At 38.6% G+C, this 15,082-nt stretch overlaps 1 protein-coding gene across 5 annotated transcripts in view; it reads right to left on the bottom strand.

The window, feature by feature from the left end:
* Window positions 1–9,683: 9,683 nt before the first annotated feature.
* Atl2 (atlastin GTPase 2) overlaps window positions 9,684–15,082 on the bottom strand; it is a 49,990-nt gene continuing 44,591 nt past the window's right edge. For 2 of the 5 annotated variants that reach the window (XM_021634347.2, XM_021634350.2), the window contains 2 exons: window positions 13,941–14,372; window positions 9,684–11,506 (listed from right to left, as the gene is read on the bottom strand). In XM_021634347.2, coding sequence (XP_021490022.1) covers window positions 11,387–11,506; window positions 13,941–14,372 — 552 coding nt within the window. In that variant the 3' untranslated portion in view covers window positions 9,684–11,386. Of the gene's footprint in view, window positions 11,507–11,766; window positions 11,998–12,092; window positions 12,108–13,940; window positions 14,373–15,082 lie in introns of all 5 variants that reach the window. The other 3 variants (XR_009584517.1, XM_060364063.1, XR_009584519.1) reach the window with 3 other exon arrangements.

The following is a 15,082-nucleotide window of genomic DNA, read 5'->3' as shown; positions in this document are numbered from 1 at the left end:
AGAATAATTGTGAGAGTACAATGAGACTTTAAGATTAGTATACCAACAGGTGCAACCATTTCCATCAACCAGATCTCCAGAACCAACACTTTATTTTGCAAGCAGGTGTTCAAAAAAAAAAAAAAAAAAAAGATAATAAAGTCAGTTGCACTGGAGGCTGTTCCCATCATGCACAGAGGCTCCTTGCACACTCAGCGGAAGTGAAAGTTTCTAGTTCCTTTAAAGACTCGAGTGTATCATGTGATGTTTTGCTGGAAGCTGTCTTGTGAGAGGGCACGTGATGTTTTGCTGCGAGCTGTCTCCTGAGAGGGGCATGACTTTGTCCAGCTGAAAACATCATGGGTGGACTTTGAGGAGAGGAGATACATAGAGGCCCATGGACAGTGAGACAACACTTTCTAGATTGACATCGATGCACTGTTCTTTGACATTTCACTTCACAGAGAAAAATGTTCCAGTCGGGGCAATCCAACAGAGTCTTGCAGCTTTCGCTGACTTGTTCCAATCTGCTGAATTGTGCTGAATCATATTGCTGTTTGGTGTTGGCATTTGGACTGGACTGCTGGTATCCAGGTAGCGAAGAACTACTAAAAATGTCTACAGCCCCCTTTTCTTTCTCCCCTACCTCTGGTCCCTTACCTTGAAAGGGTTAAATTAACTTTGTAACCTGTATGTCTTCTAAAGCCTATAGCTTTGAGTTTTAGGTTCAGGTTAAGCTAAAGCCTCTTAGTACCTTTCCAGAGAATGGAGGAATGTGACCCTATCTGTGAGGACAGATAGAAAAAAAAAAAAAAAAAAGGCAAGCAAGCAATGACCTTCACTCAGCAAAAAAAAAGGACCAGACCCTTGTCTTTGAGATAGCATTTCTTAGCAACGAACCCAGACTTCTTCTGAGTAGCTTTTGACCTGCAGCCAAAAGTCCGCAGCCCCTAATCTTCAAGGATGAGCTAACCACCCCCACCTTAAATTGCAGCTGCATCCACACTTGGCAGGACTGGCCAAGCTTGAGCACCTAAGACTAACCAATTACCTTACTTTATAACTTCCTCATCCAATCCTAAATTGCCAAAACTGCAACTTCAAATTTCCAGCAATTTTTCTTTTAAAAACCTAAAGGCCTTTGTCTCCTGGTGCCACTCTTTGCTGACCAGCAGGGGTGACCCCATTGTGCAATGGTTAATAAACCTCTTGCTTTTGCAATGAGTCTTGGTCTGGGGGGGTTTCTGGGAAGGGCACGATCTTGAACTCCTGAGCTGTGAGACCCTAGGTCTTACAACCTCTAGTTGGAAGGGAGATAGAAGCGTTTGAGAACCCTAAAGTAGGTTTGTTGTAAAATCTAAGCTTCTACTCAGCACTTAGGTAAGGTTCAGAGCTGTCTCAAATAGGCCTGCTGAGCAGCCTAAGAAATCTGCAAGCTTCTATAGCCTTTATGATTCCCTTCCTGCTTAAATTACCTAGAGGGGATCCTGTGTTTAGAACCAAGCCTGGTTTACTTAGAAACAAAGTATTTTTTGGGTCAATTGGTCTTGCCTCTCTCAACCTCAGTTTCCCCATCTTTGAATATTAACAAGCACATTTGCAAAGATTAAAAATAAATACAAGCCATGTGCCTCATACCTAGGAGATGCACTTAGCATAACTTCTTATTTTGCAAACACATTTCCAAAACCTACTTCTTTCCATCCAGGTCAAGGTCATTACTGCTCTCCTGGTTGATTTCAGTCATGTCTAAATTGAACTTTCTACACTGCCCTCTCCTCCTCAAATCCATTCTCACCACAATAGTCAAAATATCCCAGTTAAATACAAAGAGCTCTTATCACTCTCTGCTCAAACATGCCCTAATGTCTCCCAATTCTTCTGAGTAAGTCCTTTCCACAGCCTGAAAGACCCTATCTCCTAGTCTTCTCTCCCTCCTACACCCATTCCCGCTCACAATTGCCTCCTAACCATCTCTTCAAAATGATATCCACGCTCAGCCTTAGCACCAGCCAAAACATCTGTCTGTACACTCCTTTACTTTTCTCTCTTTGCTCCACTAACACCTTCTCCATGAATCCTGCCCTTGGTCCCATTTCCAAGAGAACACTCTTGCCTGCTACAGATACCCATCTTGTTCTGTTTTCCTATAGGGCTAACACATTCTAACAAACCATAAAAACTCGCTTCATTACATTTGTTGCTGACTGACTTTCATACAAAGGGATCCTCCCCTCCCTTTCTGCTCACTGAAATTCCCCTAAGGCCTGAAACTGCTACCCAATAAATGGTTGCGGGTTGAATAAGCCAACTGAGAAAGCATCTCTACAACTGCTATACTTAGCCTTAACGGCTCTTCTCCTTGGCCCTTCCATATGACGCCATATTACAAAGGCACCTTAGAACTTCTTGGGATTTACATGTGACATGCTACTTACTAAGTTTTTGTGGAATGACTGAGTTGAACGAGCGAATAAAAACTGTTTCTATACCAGCTATATTGATGCCACCACCACCACCTGCTGCCACTACTCCTACAAATGACTCTGCCACAGCCTCTTTCTTAACACTCTGAAGTTTACTGTCTTTCCCTTGGAAAATTCTGCCTGGATAGGAAGTGAGCCAGAGAGCAAGTTAGGAAGTGAATAGCATGTTTCCTTGTGTTCCATCTATAGTTCCATGAAACACAAATTTATTTTTGAGCTGGCAAGAGGGCGGGGTAAAAAAGGTATTGGCATTTTTCACTTATTTGTGCTTAAAGCACACCCTGACTGATGAAATCTGGACTGATTCATCCTAAATATGCAACTCTCGAGGAGTAAGAGATAAGGTAGATGGTTCCCATCAGTGATGTGTGGAGTCTGCAACACACAACACAGCTTGTGAATACTGTCAGGGACTTTATAAAAGTATGTATGAGACAACAGGAAAAATTTAGACAATGAATGGATATTAAATGTTAAGAGTCATTTTCCTTTGGGAACGACAAGGGTACGGTGGTTGCTAAAATTATGGTATCATTTTACAATACATATGGAAACATTTATGATTGAAATGATATAATAGCTGGGACTGCCTTCAAAGTAACTCTACTGTGAAATGAATGCAAGTACACATGTGAAAGCAATTTAGCGTGCCATTTAATCGGAGCAATGGACCAATGGCAATCCATTATTCTGCTCTATGTTATGTTTGGAAATTTTCATAAAATGTCTTGAAGCATCCCTTTATCAAAGTCTTCACTAAGTTTTCCTCTTATATCACATACTTAGCAACACTATTCTTCAATGAGGAAAAACAGCCACACACACAACAGTACAACCAACATGAAACCTGACATTCATTCAACGTTAGCATTTGCACACCTAAGCACCAACTTTGCTGGGCGATACCAGTAGAGGCAAACCAATATAAAAATGACCACAACTTTTTTGTTGTTGTTGCTCTCCTCAAGACATTTACTTCACCCACTCTTCTCCGCTAGTTTACCCACAATGTCCATAAAAAGATTTGAAAGAAAGGGCTGAAGATGGTTCAGGAATCAAGGGATCATACTATCCTTGCAGAGCACCCAAGTTTGGTTCCCAGCACCCACATTGGACAGCCCACAAGTGCATGAAATTGCAGCTCCAGGAACTCCTATGCCTCTAGCCTTCATGGGCTCCTACACACTGTGGGGGTAGGTGGGTCTCTGTAACCACCACAGCCAGTAGAATAATGATACACAAGAGGCAAGAAGGCAGTTTGGTGCAACACAATTAAGCAGCTAGTGCTGGTTTACACTTCAGGGATCTGACCCCGAGTAGTTTATTTGAGGCATACTTGAGTGCAGCAATTATCTATCGTTTATCTAGGATTGAAGATAGGTATATAGCCTAGACAATTCAACCGCAGAAAGTACAAATCAGAAGGGAGCCAATTACAAACTCTTCATGATTTTCAAAAATTGTTGGGAGATATTAACTGGCCAAGGCCCACAACTTAACTACTCAAGAGCTAAGTAATGTATTTCAAACCTTACAAGATGGTAAGGAATCAAGACAGTATAGTCCAAGACAATTATCAGCTGAGGCTGAGAGAGAATTGGCTCTGATAGAAAAGAAATTGCAGGATGCACATGATGATTGTTTGGATCTAAAGCTGTCCTGTATTTTAGTTATTTTGCCTTCTACTCATTCTCCCACAAAAATTCTTATGCAGAGAAAAGATCATATTTTAGAATGGATATTTTTAGCACACAGAGAAAAAAATTAAAGATCTATATAAAAAAAATTTCTGAATTGATTCTGAAAGAAAAATGAGATTTTTTTCAATTGGCAGGAATAGACCCAGCAGAAATTGTGGTACTTTTTACTAACGCTGAAATTGCCTCATTATGGGCAGAAAATGAACATTAGCAGAGCTTACAGTAATTTGCGGGGGAGAAATTAACAACAAATACCCCAAGAGCAAGATACTTTGGTCTATAAAAAGAACTAATTGGGGGCTGGAGAGATGGCTCAGAGGTTAAGAACACTCGCTGTTCTTCCAAAGGCCCTGAGTTCAATTCCCAGCAACTACATGGTGGCTCATAACCATCTATAGTAAGATCTGGTGTGCAGGCAGAATGTTGTATAAATAATAAATAAATCTTAAAAAAAAAAAAAGAACTAATTGGATTCTCCCTCATATAGAGAAAGGGACTCCAATTTCTGGAGGCCCTACATTCTATACTGATGCAAATAAATCAGGAAAGGCATGTCATAAAATAAGTAAAATGGCTCAAAGTTAAAAAAATATCAGAGGTATATGCCATTCTTATGGTATTATTAGATTTTCCAGAATCTCTTAACATAGTTACTGACTCTCAATATGCAGAAAGAGTTGTTTTGCATATAGAAGCTGCTGAACTTATATTGGGTGATTTAGAATTAACTTCACTATTTATTCAACAACAAGTAATCAGTCCTTCATGTATAACACACACCAGATCCCATATGGGTAAATAAGGCCCTCTGGCTTTGTAAGTTTTGAAATAAATTACTTAGCTCTGGAGTAATTAATCCAGTTGTAGGCCTTAGCCAATTAATATCTGCCAGCAGTTTTTGAAAATCATTAAGAGTTCATAATTGGTCCCTCTTGATTTGTACTTTCTCTGGCCAAATATGCTAAAGACCTATCTTATATCCTAGGTAATAGAATCTTCTCTTTGTATATTTTTTTTTCAGGAACAATTTGTAATCCCTAGCAAGACAATTTTTTCCTTACTTCATCAAACATATTTTTTATGGTATCTTCATCTGAACCAGCCATCAAGGCATCATCTATATAATGGTAAATTATTTTCAGACCTAACTTAATATCCTATATAATAGAATCTCATTATGAGGAAGTATCCCACTTGTTCTTTGTATATCCAAATTCCAATATCTTCAGGAAGTAACCCAAAAGGTACCCAAAGAAATGAAATTTGGCAAATGGATGTGCTTCATTATACAGAGTTTGAAAAATTAAAGGCTATGCACCAAACTATAAGATACATATTCAGGATTTCAATGGGCAACTGCTTTAAGTTCTGAAAAGGCTGATTCTGTAATCCCACATTTAGTAGAAGTTATGAGGATACCTGATCAAATTAAAACTGACAATGCTCTAACATTTGTCTTCAGTAAAATATAAGTTTTTGCATATTATAAAATATTACAGGTGTATCGCATAATCCTACGGGACAAGCAGTTGTAAATAGACCTAATCATACTTTAAAAGAGATACTTACTAAACAGAAAGGGTATCAAAGACCCCCCCAGAGATAAATTACATAATGTTGTATTAACTTTAGAATTTTTAAATGCTAATGAGCAAAAAACAACAGCTGCTGAGAGACATTGGATTACAGGAAAAAAAAATAAAAGTGCTGAACTAAACCAACCTGTTTATTTTAAGAATGCCTTAACTTCAGAATGGAAGGCAGAAAAACAAAGGTTTAGCCTTTGTTTCAATAGCAGAAAAGCTATGGATTTCTTCAAAAGTAATAAAAGTTAGATTTGACCAGAAGAGACCTCATGAGAATCTTGGCTGCAAACAGAAAGAAAAAAAATCCAAGAACAACAACAAAACAAGCAACCTATATACTGATCCCTCTACCTGGGAATACCTCTGTGACTGGCTGAGACATAAAAATGTCTCTGCCTTGCTGTAGTGAGGTTATTTATTTCCTGAACGTAGTTTGTTTTCTTAAGTTGTATTTTTCCTTTTAGTATCTTCTGTAACGCTGGATTTGTGTGTAGGTATTGCTAATACTCCAACCCAGGACCATACATGGAGATAACCTAGAACCCCTGCTCAGATGTAGCCCATGGTAGTTCATTGTCCAAGTGGGGTCCTAGTGAGGGGAACAGAGACTGTCTCTGACATTAACTCAGTGGCTGGCTCTTTGATCACCTTCCCCTGAGGGGAGAGCAGCCTTACCAGGCCACAGAGGAAGACAATGCAGCCAGTCCTGATGAGACCTGATAGGCTAGGATCAGATGGAAGGGGAGGAGAACCTCTCCTATCAGTGAACTGGAGGAAGGACATGGGAGAAAAGGGAGGAAGGGTAGGATTGGAAGGGGAAGGAGGAGGGAGGTACAGGTGTGATACAAAGTGAATAAACTGTAATTAATAAAAAAATAGCTAAAAAATGAAAAAAAAGTCTGCATAGCCAATAAATCTTGTTGACTACAGAGTTCTCATGACTTATATGCCATCTTTTCATATGACATGGATAGAAATTTATATTACAGTTTGGTTATACATTCCAAACAAACTTATCAAGTTTGATGCCTTTCACCTTCACAAAGAGCAGAAAATCATAATTAACTGAATTGTACACACTGTACATTCCATACATGTTAATGCAGAAATGTGTACTTCCTTTAAAATTTTATTTATAGAATATAAACACATTTGGACCAGACACCAAAGAAGACAAGTGGCCTGGGTGATCTAGCCTTACAGACTGCCTCAATAGCGCTTTCCTCAAAAATCTGCACCCTGAACAACATCAGAACAGCTATTGTCCAGCCTCAAGACTGTTCCAGGGAGGACTTCAGTTAAAGCCTGCACTTTCCCATCACATGAAGACTGGGCAACAAATGTTGTAGCTGGCTTTCTTAAGGCTTGACCAATATCCCGATTTTCTTAGGATCCCCAAAAGAGAACATTACCTCCAGACAGCATGAAGCAATTTTAAAAGAATTATGCCCTGTTCCCAAGAGGTGGTATGTGGTTTTGGATCATTCGATGGGTTTGTTGTCATTTAAGGGAAGTTGGTTTCAAGTTGTTAATGGTCTTGGTCAGAGAGGAAACAAAGTAAAGGAGGTTAGAGTCAGGGATTTCTTTTTCCTTCCTCTATCCTTTCTTTCCTATCTAGTGCTAGGGGAAAAGGGGTGGGAGGGGAGAAGGGATGAAAATGGGGAAGATGTAGGAATGATAGAATAAAAGGATAATTACTGAATTTACTTTCAAAGAGCATTAACAAATTAACAAATATTTTACATTGGTATGGATTTTTGTATTTTGATGCAAATTTAGTTTTATTTTCCTACTACATAACATATATTCATAGATATATTCATATCTATTTGTAGATATGTTTCAAGTCTTGTTTAAGGTCAACTCATTTAAAAATGTAGAGCTCTAGTTTTTGAAAGCTACTACTGCAAACTGTCTAGGATAATTTAAAAAATACAAGATAGTAGTCAGCCAATCAAGTTTCTGGTTAGGTGCTAGTTTGGTTGATTACAGAAATAAGCTTTACTTAGCCTCCTATAAATGTTTTCAAAGTTAAATAGTAAATAGCTAGAAACAAACTTGCCTTTTCAGATATCCTACACTTCAAAAACCTCAGGGGTCTACAGAATGTGGCATTTAAAGATGTTTTCTTAATAAAAGGCTTTTTTGACGTGTCTGCTCCTGGAAGCACCCCCATACTTCGAAAAAGGTGGGCACTGAAGCACCTCTTTATAAAGTTTGCTTCAAATGTAGCAAGCTGCCAGCAGGAAAGGAAAAAACAAAACGAAACCCTGTCCTTACTTCAATTGCAGACAGCATGCTATCCAAGCTGTGGATAAACAGAACGTGGAGGAAGTCAACTGCCAAGGTTTTCCAAGACAAGGTAGGCATGTCCTTCATAATTCCTGCTTCACAGAAAAGTCTGTCTTATATTGGCCCAGAAGGAAGAAGACAGATGCTCCAATGTTGCAAAGGAACCTTGGATGACTGTCCAGGGAGCCAGCTGTTTGTCATCTCTACATAGTTAGGAAGCTGCTTACTCTATCTTTCTCAGGTCTCTGATGGGGTTAAAAACTAGATAGTCTCACAATTAAGCTTAAGTTATTTAGTTTTAAAAAAATGTTTTAATGTCTAAAAGAATATAGAATTGCAATTTATGATAGAAAATTATTTAAATATAGAACTTTGAGCCCAAAAGACAGAATACTTTCTCCAAGGTTGCCAAATACAAATGGACTAGGTATTGTGAATGTAATTCTTACCTTATAGTTTTCCTGTTATTGTATAGTTTATTACTATAAGAGAAAAAACTTTTATTGGGTGATATTTTTGTGCTGTGTATTCAAATGCTGATTTCTGTACCCAAAGATCTGGTTACAGCTCCGACTCTGGTATTGTCATATTGTCATATGAAGCATCTCCTGAGTCAGTGTTTTGTAAAGCATGGTTCTCCATCACCTAATTGGTTAAATAAAGAGCTGAACAACCTACAGCTGGGCAGAAGAGGAGAGAGGGGAGAGATTCTCATACCAAAGAAATCTTCATCAGAACATGGAAAAAAGGAGGCAACATGGTGAGAATTAGATGACAGGTAATGAGCTCCATGGCTGGGAAGTAGATCAGGCCAGATTTGTCAGGTCAGAATATAGTGCCTGAAGCTTTTAAAAGAAATATAAAGGTCTCTGTCATTGTTCAAAGCAAAGGCAGGCACAGAAAACCATCAGCTCATTCCTGTTAGAAGGACAGAACTCGGGTCATAAATTTTCAAGCCAAACCCTAAAAGTGTGCAATGGATATACACCACAGTAGCAACTAAGCAGCTAATCAAAATGCCTACTTACTACCTGGCCAAAACAGCAAATTCTTACCTAAAAGGCCACTTGGGAGAAAGAGGGGGAGAAAAACGAATGATGTAAGTATTCTTTGATGTGTGAATACTTTTGTGTGTGGCAGTCAGGTGACAATTTCAGGTATGGGCTCATTCTTGCCTGCACCATGAGGGAGTGTCTTTATTGCAGATACCAGGCTATCTGGCCTGAACTTCCAGACATTCTCCTGTCTCCATGCCACCCCCACTCCCACCCCCTTCTTGTCATAGGAGCCCTAGGACCCCAGTTTTAGGTAGGTTCTGGGATCCAAACTCTACCCTTAATGCTTCAAAAAAAAAAAAAAGAAAAGAAATTGTACCGCAGAAAATACACCAATACCAAAGTTGTTATTTCAATGTTTTATCTTTAATCCATTTTGTTGGTTTTCGTTTTCACTGTTTCTTGCTTAACAATGTCCAGAGCCTTCCAGAGGAAAGTAAGGTGCTTTCTTGAAGTCCTGAAGAGAATTCTTGAGGGAAAATAGTGTTTTTAGCAAGAACTACTATGGAGTCCAAAGGTCTAGACTTTACTTTGAAGGGGGGAAGTGGAGGAGTGTAAATCTGTAAGTTCTTAATTTCAGAACAGTTGTTAGTATACAACAAACTTTTTATTTTTCATTCATAAAAACAGTTTACAGCATTCATAAAACAAAGTGGTCAGAGAAATAAAAGAGAATTTTTAGATGGATTCTTTTTGTGTAAGAACAGCAGCAGTTTACTACAAATGGAAACAAACACAATCCATACAAAAGCAGGACTGGAATAGGAGTGGGAGTTAAGATGTACCAACCAAGGCAAATTCAGACCTTTCATGCATGCAACGCAACGTTTGAATTCTCTTTACTTTACCAGGTCTCAGTAAGGAGGTTATAAAAAGTACTGAAAAAAGGTAGCTCTGCATGTAACACACACGCACACAGACATTCTCTCTCTCACAAGATCGGGGTGGGGTGAAAGACTGGAGAGAAGAGGAAGAAAATAAATTCCCAAACAGGCGATCACAAAAAATATTCTTTACATATTCAGACACAGAAAAATAACTTTTCACGAGCATAGCTTTGAGGTACACCACCTTGAGCTCTAACCTAGGTGTATCCTTACCCACACTCCTTTCAGCATGAACAAAAACAAGTTATCTGGTGAGATACAGACTTGAAGAATTCCTTAAAAAAGAATCACAAGTTTCATTTTATATATACAACAAATTTTTAATTATGTACTGAAAATAAATTACAGGAAATAACTTTAAAATGCAACAGAGGACAAGTCACAATAAAACATTCCCATTGAATTCTCTTGGGGGTGAGACTGCAGTGCTCAAGGAAGATAAATATCACAAATATATCAAAACTTCAAATTGTCTATGCATTCACACACTGACATGAGCCACAAACATTCCTTTCACGGGGACTGTACTTATTAGCCTACCACAGAACCAGATTTTGCCATAAACTACAAAACTTTTAATACAAAATTGTATTTATATATTTATAATTCATATACATGCCCTACCTGTGATTTTTAGAAAATAAAAGCTACACACTGTACAGACACTCTTAACTCATAGCTGTAGGCAACATTTTGGATGGAATTTCTCCCCCAATAAAATTAATGGCATATTTTATGTACATGAAGGCTAAACTGTAAGAAGACAGTTCAGTTTCCCAGATAATGCATCTTCTTTCAGGGCAGGTTTACAAGTTTAAAAAGGCAAGACAAATGTACACCTCAGAGTTACCTTCTTAGCTACAAGAGTTGTCATGTGATTTCTGTGAAGTTTCTGATACATGCATTTATGTAATACTGGCATTGAAGGCAGTAAAGCAATATACACTTTTAATGTAGTGGCTCAATAAAGGCTTCATTGTCAATCTGATCTGATTCTTGATACAGTGATTCATAAATTCTCTAAAAATTAAAACTTCAATGGGACACTATATTAAAGAGACTCTAAATAGATTTCTTAAAATATTTCCCTGAAATATCCTTTTACATAAGACAAATTTCACTAACATTAAATTCAGTAAAAAGAAAGAGAAGAATTAAACATGGCACAAATGTGCATGATAAACTAATGCTCCTCCGCCAATCTCCGGGTCTAAGGAGACATCAAAAGAAGGCTGAAAACCAACAAACAAGGTTCACACTCTGTGGCAGCCATCTGTGAAGCCAGTTATACTAAACTACTTCTACAGTTGATTGTAAACTTTGGTTTATTTTTATTTGAGTTCTCATTGTACAGCAAGCATGAAAAAAAAGGGAGAGTGGAGTCCATGAGGAGATGAACTGTCAGTCTGTCTTTAATCGGGCATGATGAGACACCTGGTCAGTCAGGCCTGCTTTGATAGAGTTTGTTACAGACTGCCTTATGTTTTCCTCCATCAAATTATCACCCAGGGGCTTCAATACCTGTGGTATGAGAAATGTGCAAAACAAACAAAAACATGAGGTAAAAAAAGAGTACATAGAACAGATATAAAAAATTCAATTCAAATAAATGACAAAAATAATCAGGAATGTGAGAAATAAAAGAATGCTTCTCCCAAAAAGGAAAAAAAAAGTTATGATATTAACAACAATGCAATTAGACATTTTATAATGCAACAAAAATTACTTTCCTCTCATTCAAACCATTTACAAATCCTATGAGACGGATGTGCAATCCATACCCTCTATGCAGCATCAAATCTGGTATGTATACAGCATTTATGCAGACCGGCCCAGACGGTCCTGCTTATTGTCCTACATGTATAAGTGTGAACACTTCAGATAGAGAAAAAAGTTAAAAATACTGTCTAATTTTTCTTCTTGTTGTTGGACGACAGCCTCTGTCGCTGTGCTGATGAAAGAGCACGATGGACCATTCGACGTCTAGTAACTTCAAACAGTTTGGAAAACACCTAAAACATGGAGTGATGTGTTAGGAAAGTGACTCAGAGTGCCTGGAAGCTTGAGTTCAAGACTAGAAGAATTTTAGACTTTGTAGGTTTCTCACCTTCCTGGGACTCCTCTGAAGCAAAGGAAAAGAGAAATGCAAAGAAATTTTAGACAAGGCTTGTTGAACACAGCGCAAGTCTTCTCTGACTTGGGATCGTGACTTGAGGCTCCCACCTCACTATCTTACACTGAAAATAACTACACAACTGAGACTCTCCCATGAAACTGCTCTATAATAATGGCACCTCAAAAGTCCTACAGTCAATGCTAACAAAAAGCATTTCAAAAGACACTGTTTATTATTAAGAGCCAGGGGAGAGAAAAATAGCATTGGTTCAAAAATGCAGATTATTTTTAAAGCAGTGATGAGGAGATAATTCTTAATCCATCTTCTATTAGAAACTATCAAAAGACAAGAACGCAGTAAGACTGATTTTAATAGATAAAAATTTGAACTTAAAATGTCCAAACACAAACTCCAAAAGAGATATTAATACTCAAGGGTAGTTTTAAGCTGGGCGCAGTGGCACACACCTGTAATCCCAGCACTCAGGGAGGCAGAGGCAGGTGGAACTCTGTGAGTTCAAGGGCAGCCTGGTCTACAAAGCCAATCCAGGACACTCAAGGCTACATGAAAAAAACCTGGTCTCAAAAAAAAGAGAGTACTTTTAAAAGAGAAAAAAGTCAAATTAATAGAGCGGATTAGTTTATACCAGTGTTTCAACTGCAGTCACGAACCCTCTGGCAACCCTCTATTCCCCCCCCCCCCCGAAGTTTTACATTATGATTCATAACAGTAGTAAAAGTATAGTTATGAAGTAGCAACAGAAGTAATTTTACAGTTGAGGGGTCACCACAATATGAGGAACTGTAGCAAACAGTCACATCATTAGGAAGGTTGAGAACCATTAGTTTATATAGTCATAATCGTGTTAGCACTTTTCTCCAGAAAAAAAAAAAAAAAAAGGTTGAATCCTTCAGTCTTTGAGCTGAAAGGCAAAACAAACATGAACCTGCACATCCTAATCTCTAACAAGCCCAGACCCTCACTGATCCAGAAATGGCACGGAAAACACCTGTAACACTATGTGTAAAAACTACAGCTTTCACTCTGCTCCTCCATACAATGAGATGATGTTTGGGTACCTGATGAAAATCATTTTAACAACAACCACAAGAGAAATTATCTATGCTCAAACGATCAGGGTGGAAATATATACAACAGCTTTCCTTAACAGATACTTGCTAGGCAAGAGACTTCAGCTTGGCTGGACTCTGGCTAAGGTAAAGGTTAAAGTTGATGCTGTTTTCTCTGTCTATGCTGTTCTGCTCTCTTCACTGTATTCCCATGGAATACATGTCAACGTTTCTTTGGAAAGAAGTCTCTGTGAGGTTACTCCTTAGAGTGCTACAAACAACTGCCACCATCTTCACAGAAGACCAACATAGTTCTCCTACACTGCTTCTTGTTAATAATATTGGTTAGGAAAAAAATTCATTTTCCTCACCAAAGCACTGACTGTACTTCCAAACTTTTTTTCTTACCTTTAAAGTTACTCATTGAAAATATTTTCTTTGGTCAAAAAAACATTATTAGTAAATGTAGCCCTGTCCACTGTCTGGCATAATCATCAGGCTTATAACCAATAATCAACCAAAGATATTACAGACTAAAACTAACCAAAGTAAACTTATAATGATGAATAACTGAATTAGACTCTACTTTAAATCAAAATCTAAACAATACTATTACCACCACTCCCTCCAAAAACCCCACCAAACTCTTATCCTCTTGTCCCTCCTCATGTAGAGGAAACAGCAGGTGTACAGATAAGGCACGAAGGGGATGCTGGAAATCACACAGAAGTGAGATCAGTCACTGCAAAGCCAAAAGACAGATACCAACCTGTTCCCATAGTGTTTCAGCAATCTGATCAATCATTGTTCCAATTTCTCTGAACTCCCCAGAGTACTTAACATATGCCCACGTACAAAGGGACGTCAGTGCTAGCCCCATGACAAGGTTGCATAAGACGGCTATAGAGTTTAGGCCAATGAAGCCAGTCAGTCCTGAGATTATATACATAGCAAACATGACTGCGAACAGTGTGGCAGGGGTACGAGCAGCATAGAAGATATTTTTGCCATCATTGTGCTTTATAAAATTTGCATAGGTTTCTTCAATTTCAGCTTCAAGCTGGTCCTGATACCGACGGCAGAATTCGTCTCCACCCATTTTCTTCACAGAACGAAACTGTTTAAGCGCCACTTCCTTGAGATCCAAGTGTTTTCGCTCCAAATCTGAAGGTGCAATGTAAGGCTTATCACCACCACATACCTGTACAAGCCAAATTATAATGAGAGAGATCACCTGCTAGAAGAATTGGAAAGCATTCCCTGCTCACAGATTTTAGTCTCTTAAAGCACTTACATAGCTATTCTCAACTTGAACATAATAATGCGTAAGTAATCATATCCTATGTTAACTGTCTATGCTGGCTAGTCTTATGTCAACTTGACATAAACACTAGCGTTATCAGAAAGGAGCAATTAAGAAGATGCCCCACAAATCAGGCCAAAAGGCCATTTTCTTAATCAGTGATTGATGGAGAGGGTCCATTCCACTGCAGGTGGGGCCATCCCTGGTCCCAGGGCTGGTGGTCCTGAGTTCTATAAGAAAGCAGGCTGAGCAAGCCAAGTAGAACAAGCCAGTGAGCAGCACCCCTGCATGGCCTCTGCATCACTCCTGCCTGCAGGTTCTGCCCTGTTTGAGTTCCTGTCCTGACTTTCTTCAGTGATGAACAACAATATGGAGTATAAGCTGAATGAACCCTTTCCTCCCCAGTTGCTTTTGGTCATAGTGCTGTGTTGCATCAACAGAAATCTAAACTAAGACATTGGCTCAAGCAAATAATTTTCCAAATGTGACTAAACCACCAAAACAGAAGGCACAGTATTTACACTGCCCTCTCTCTCTGCGTTCTCTTTATCCACTAGTAAACCAAAGCAGCACAACAGATTACTAGCAAGAGAATCAATTAAAGAACA

The sequence above is a fragment of the Meriones unguiculatus genome, chromosome 1 (genome assembly GCF_030254825.1).
Source record: "Meriones unguiculatus strain TT.TT164.6M chromosome 1, Bangor_MerUng_6.1, whole genome shotgun sequence".
NCBI lineage: Eukaryota > Metazoa > Chordata > Mammalia > Rodentia > Muridae > Meriones > Meriones unguiculatus.
The sequence above is the reverse complement of the archived record's forward strand: the minus strand, read 5'-3'. Positions and strand labels throughout refer to the sequence as shown.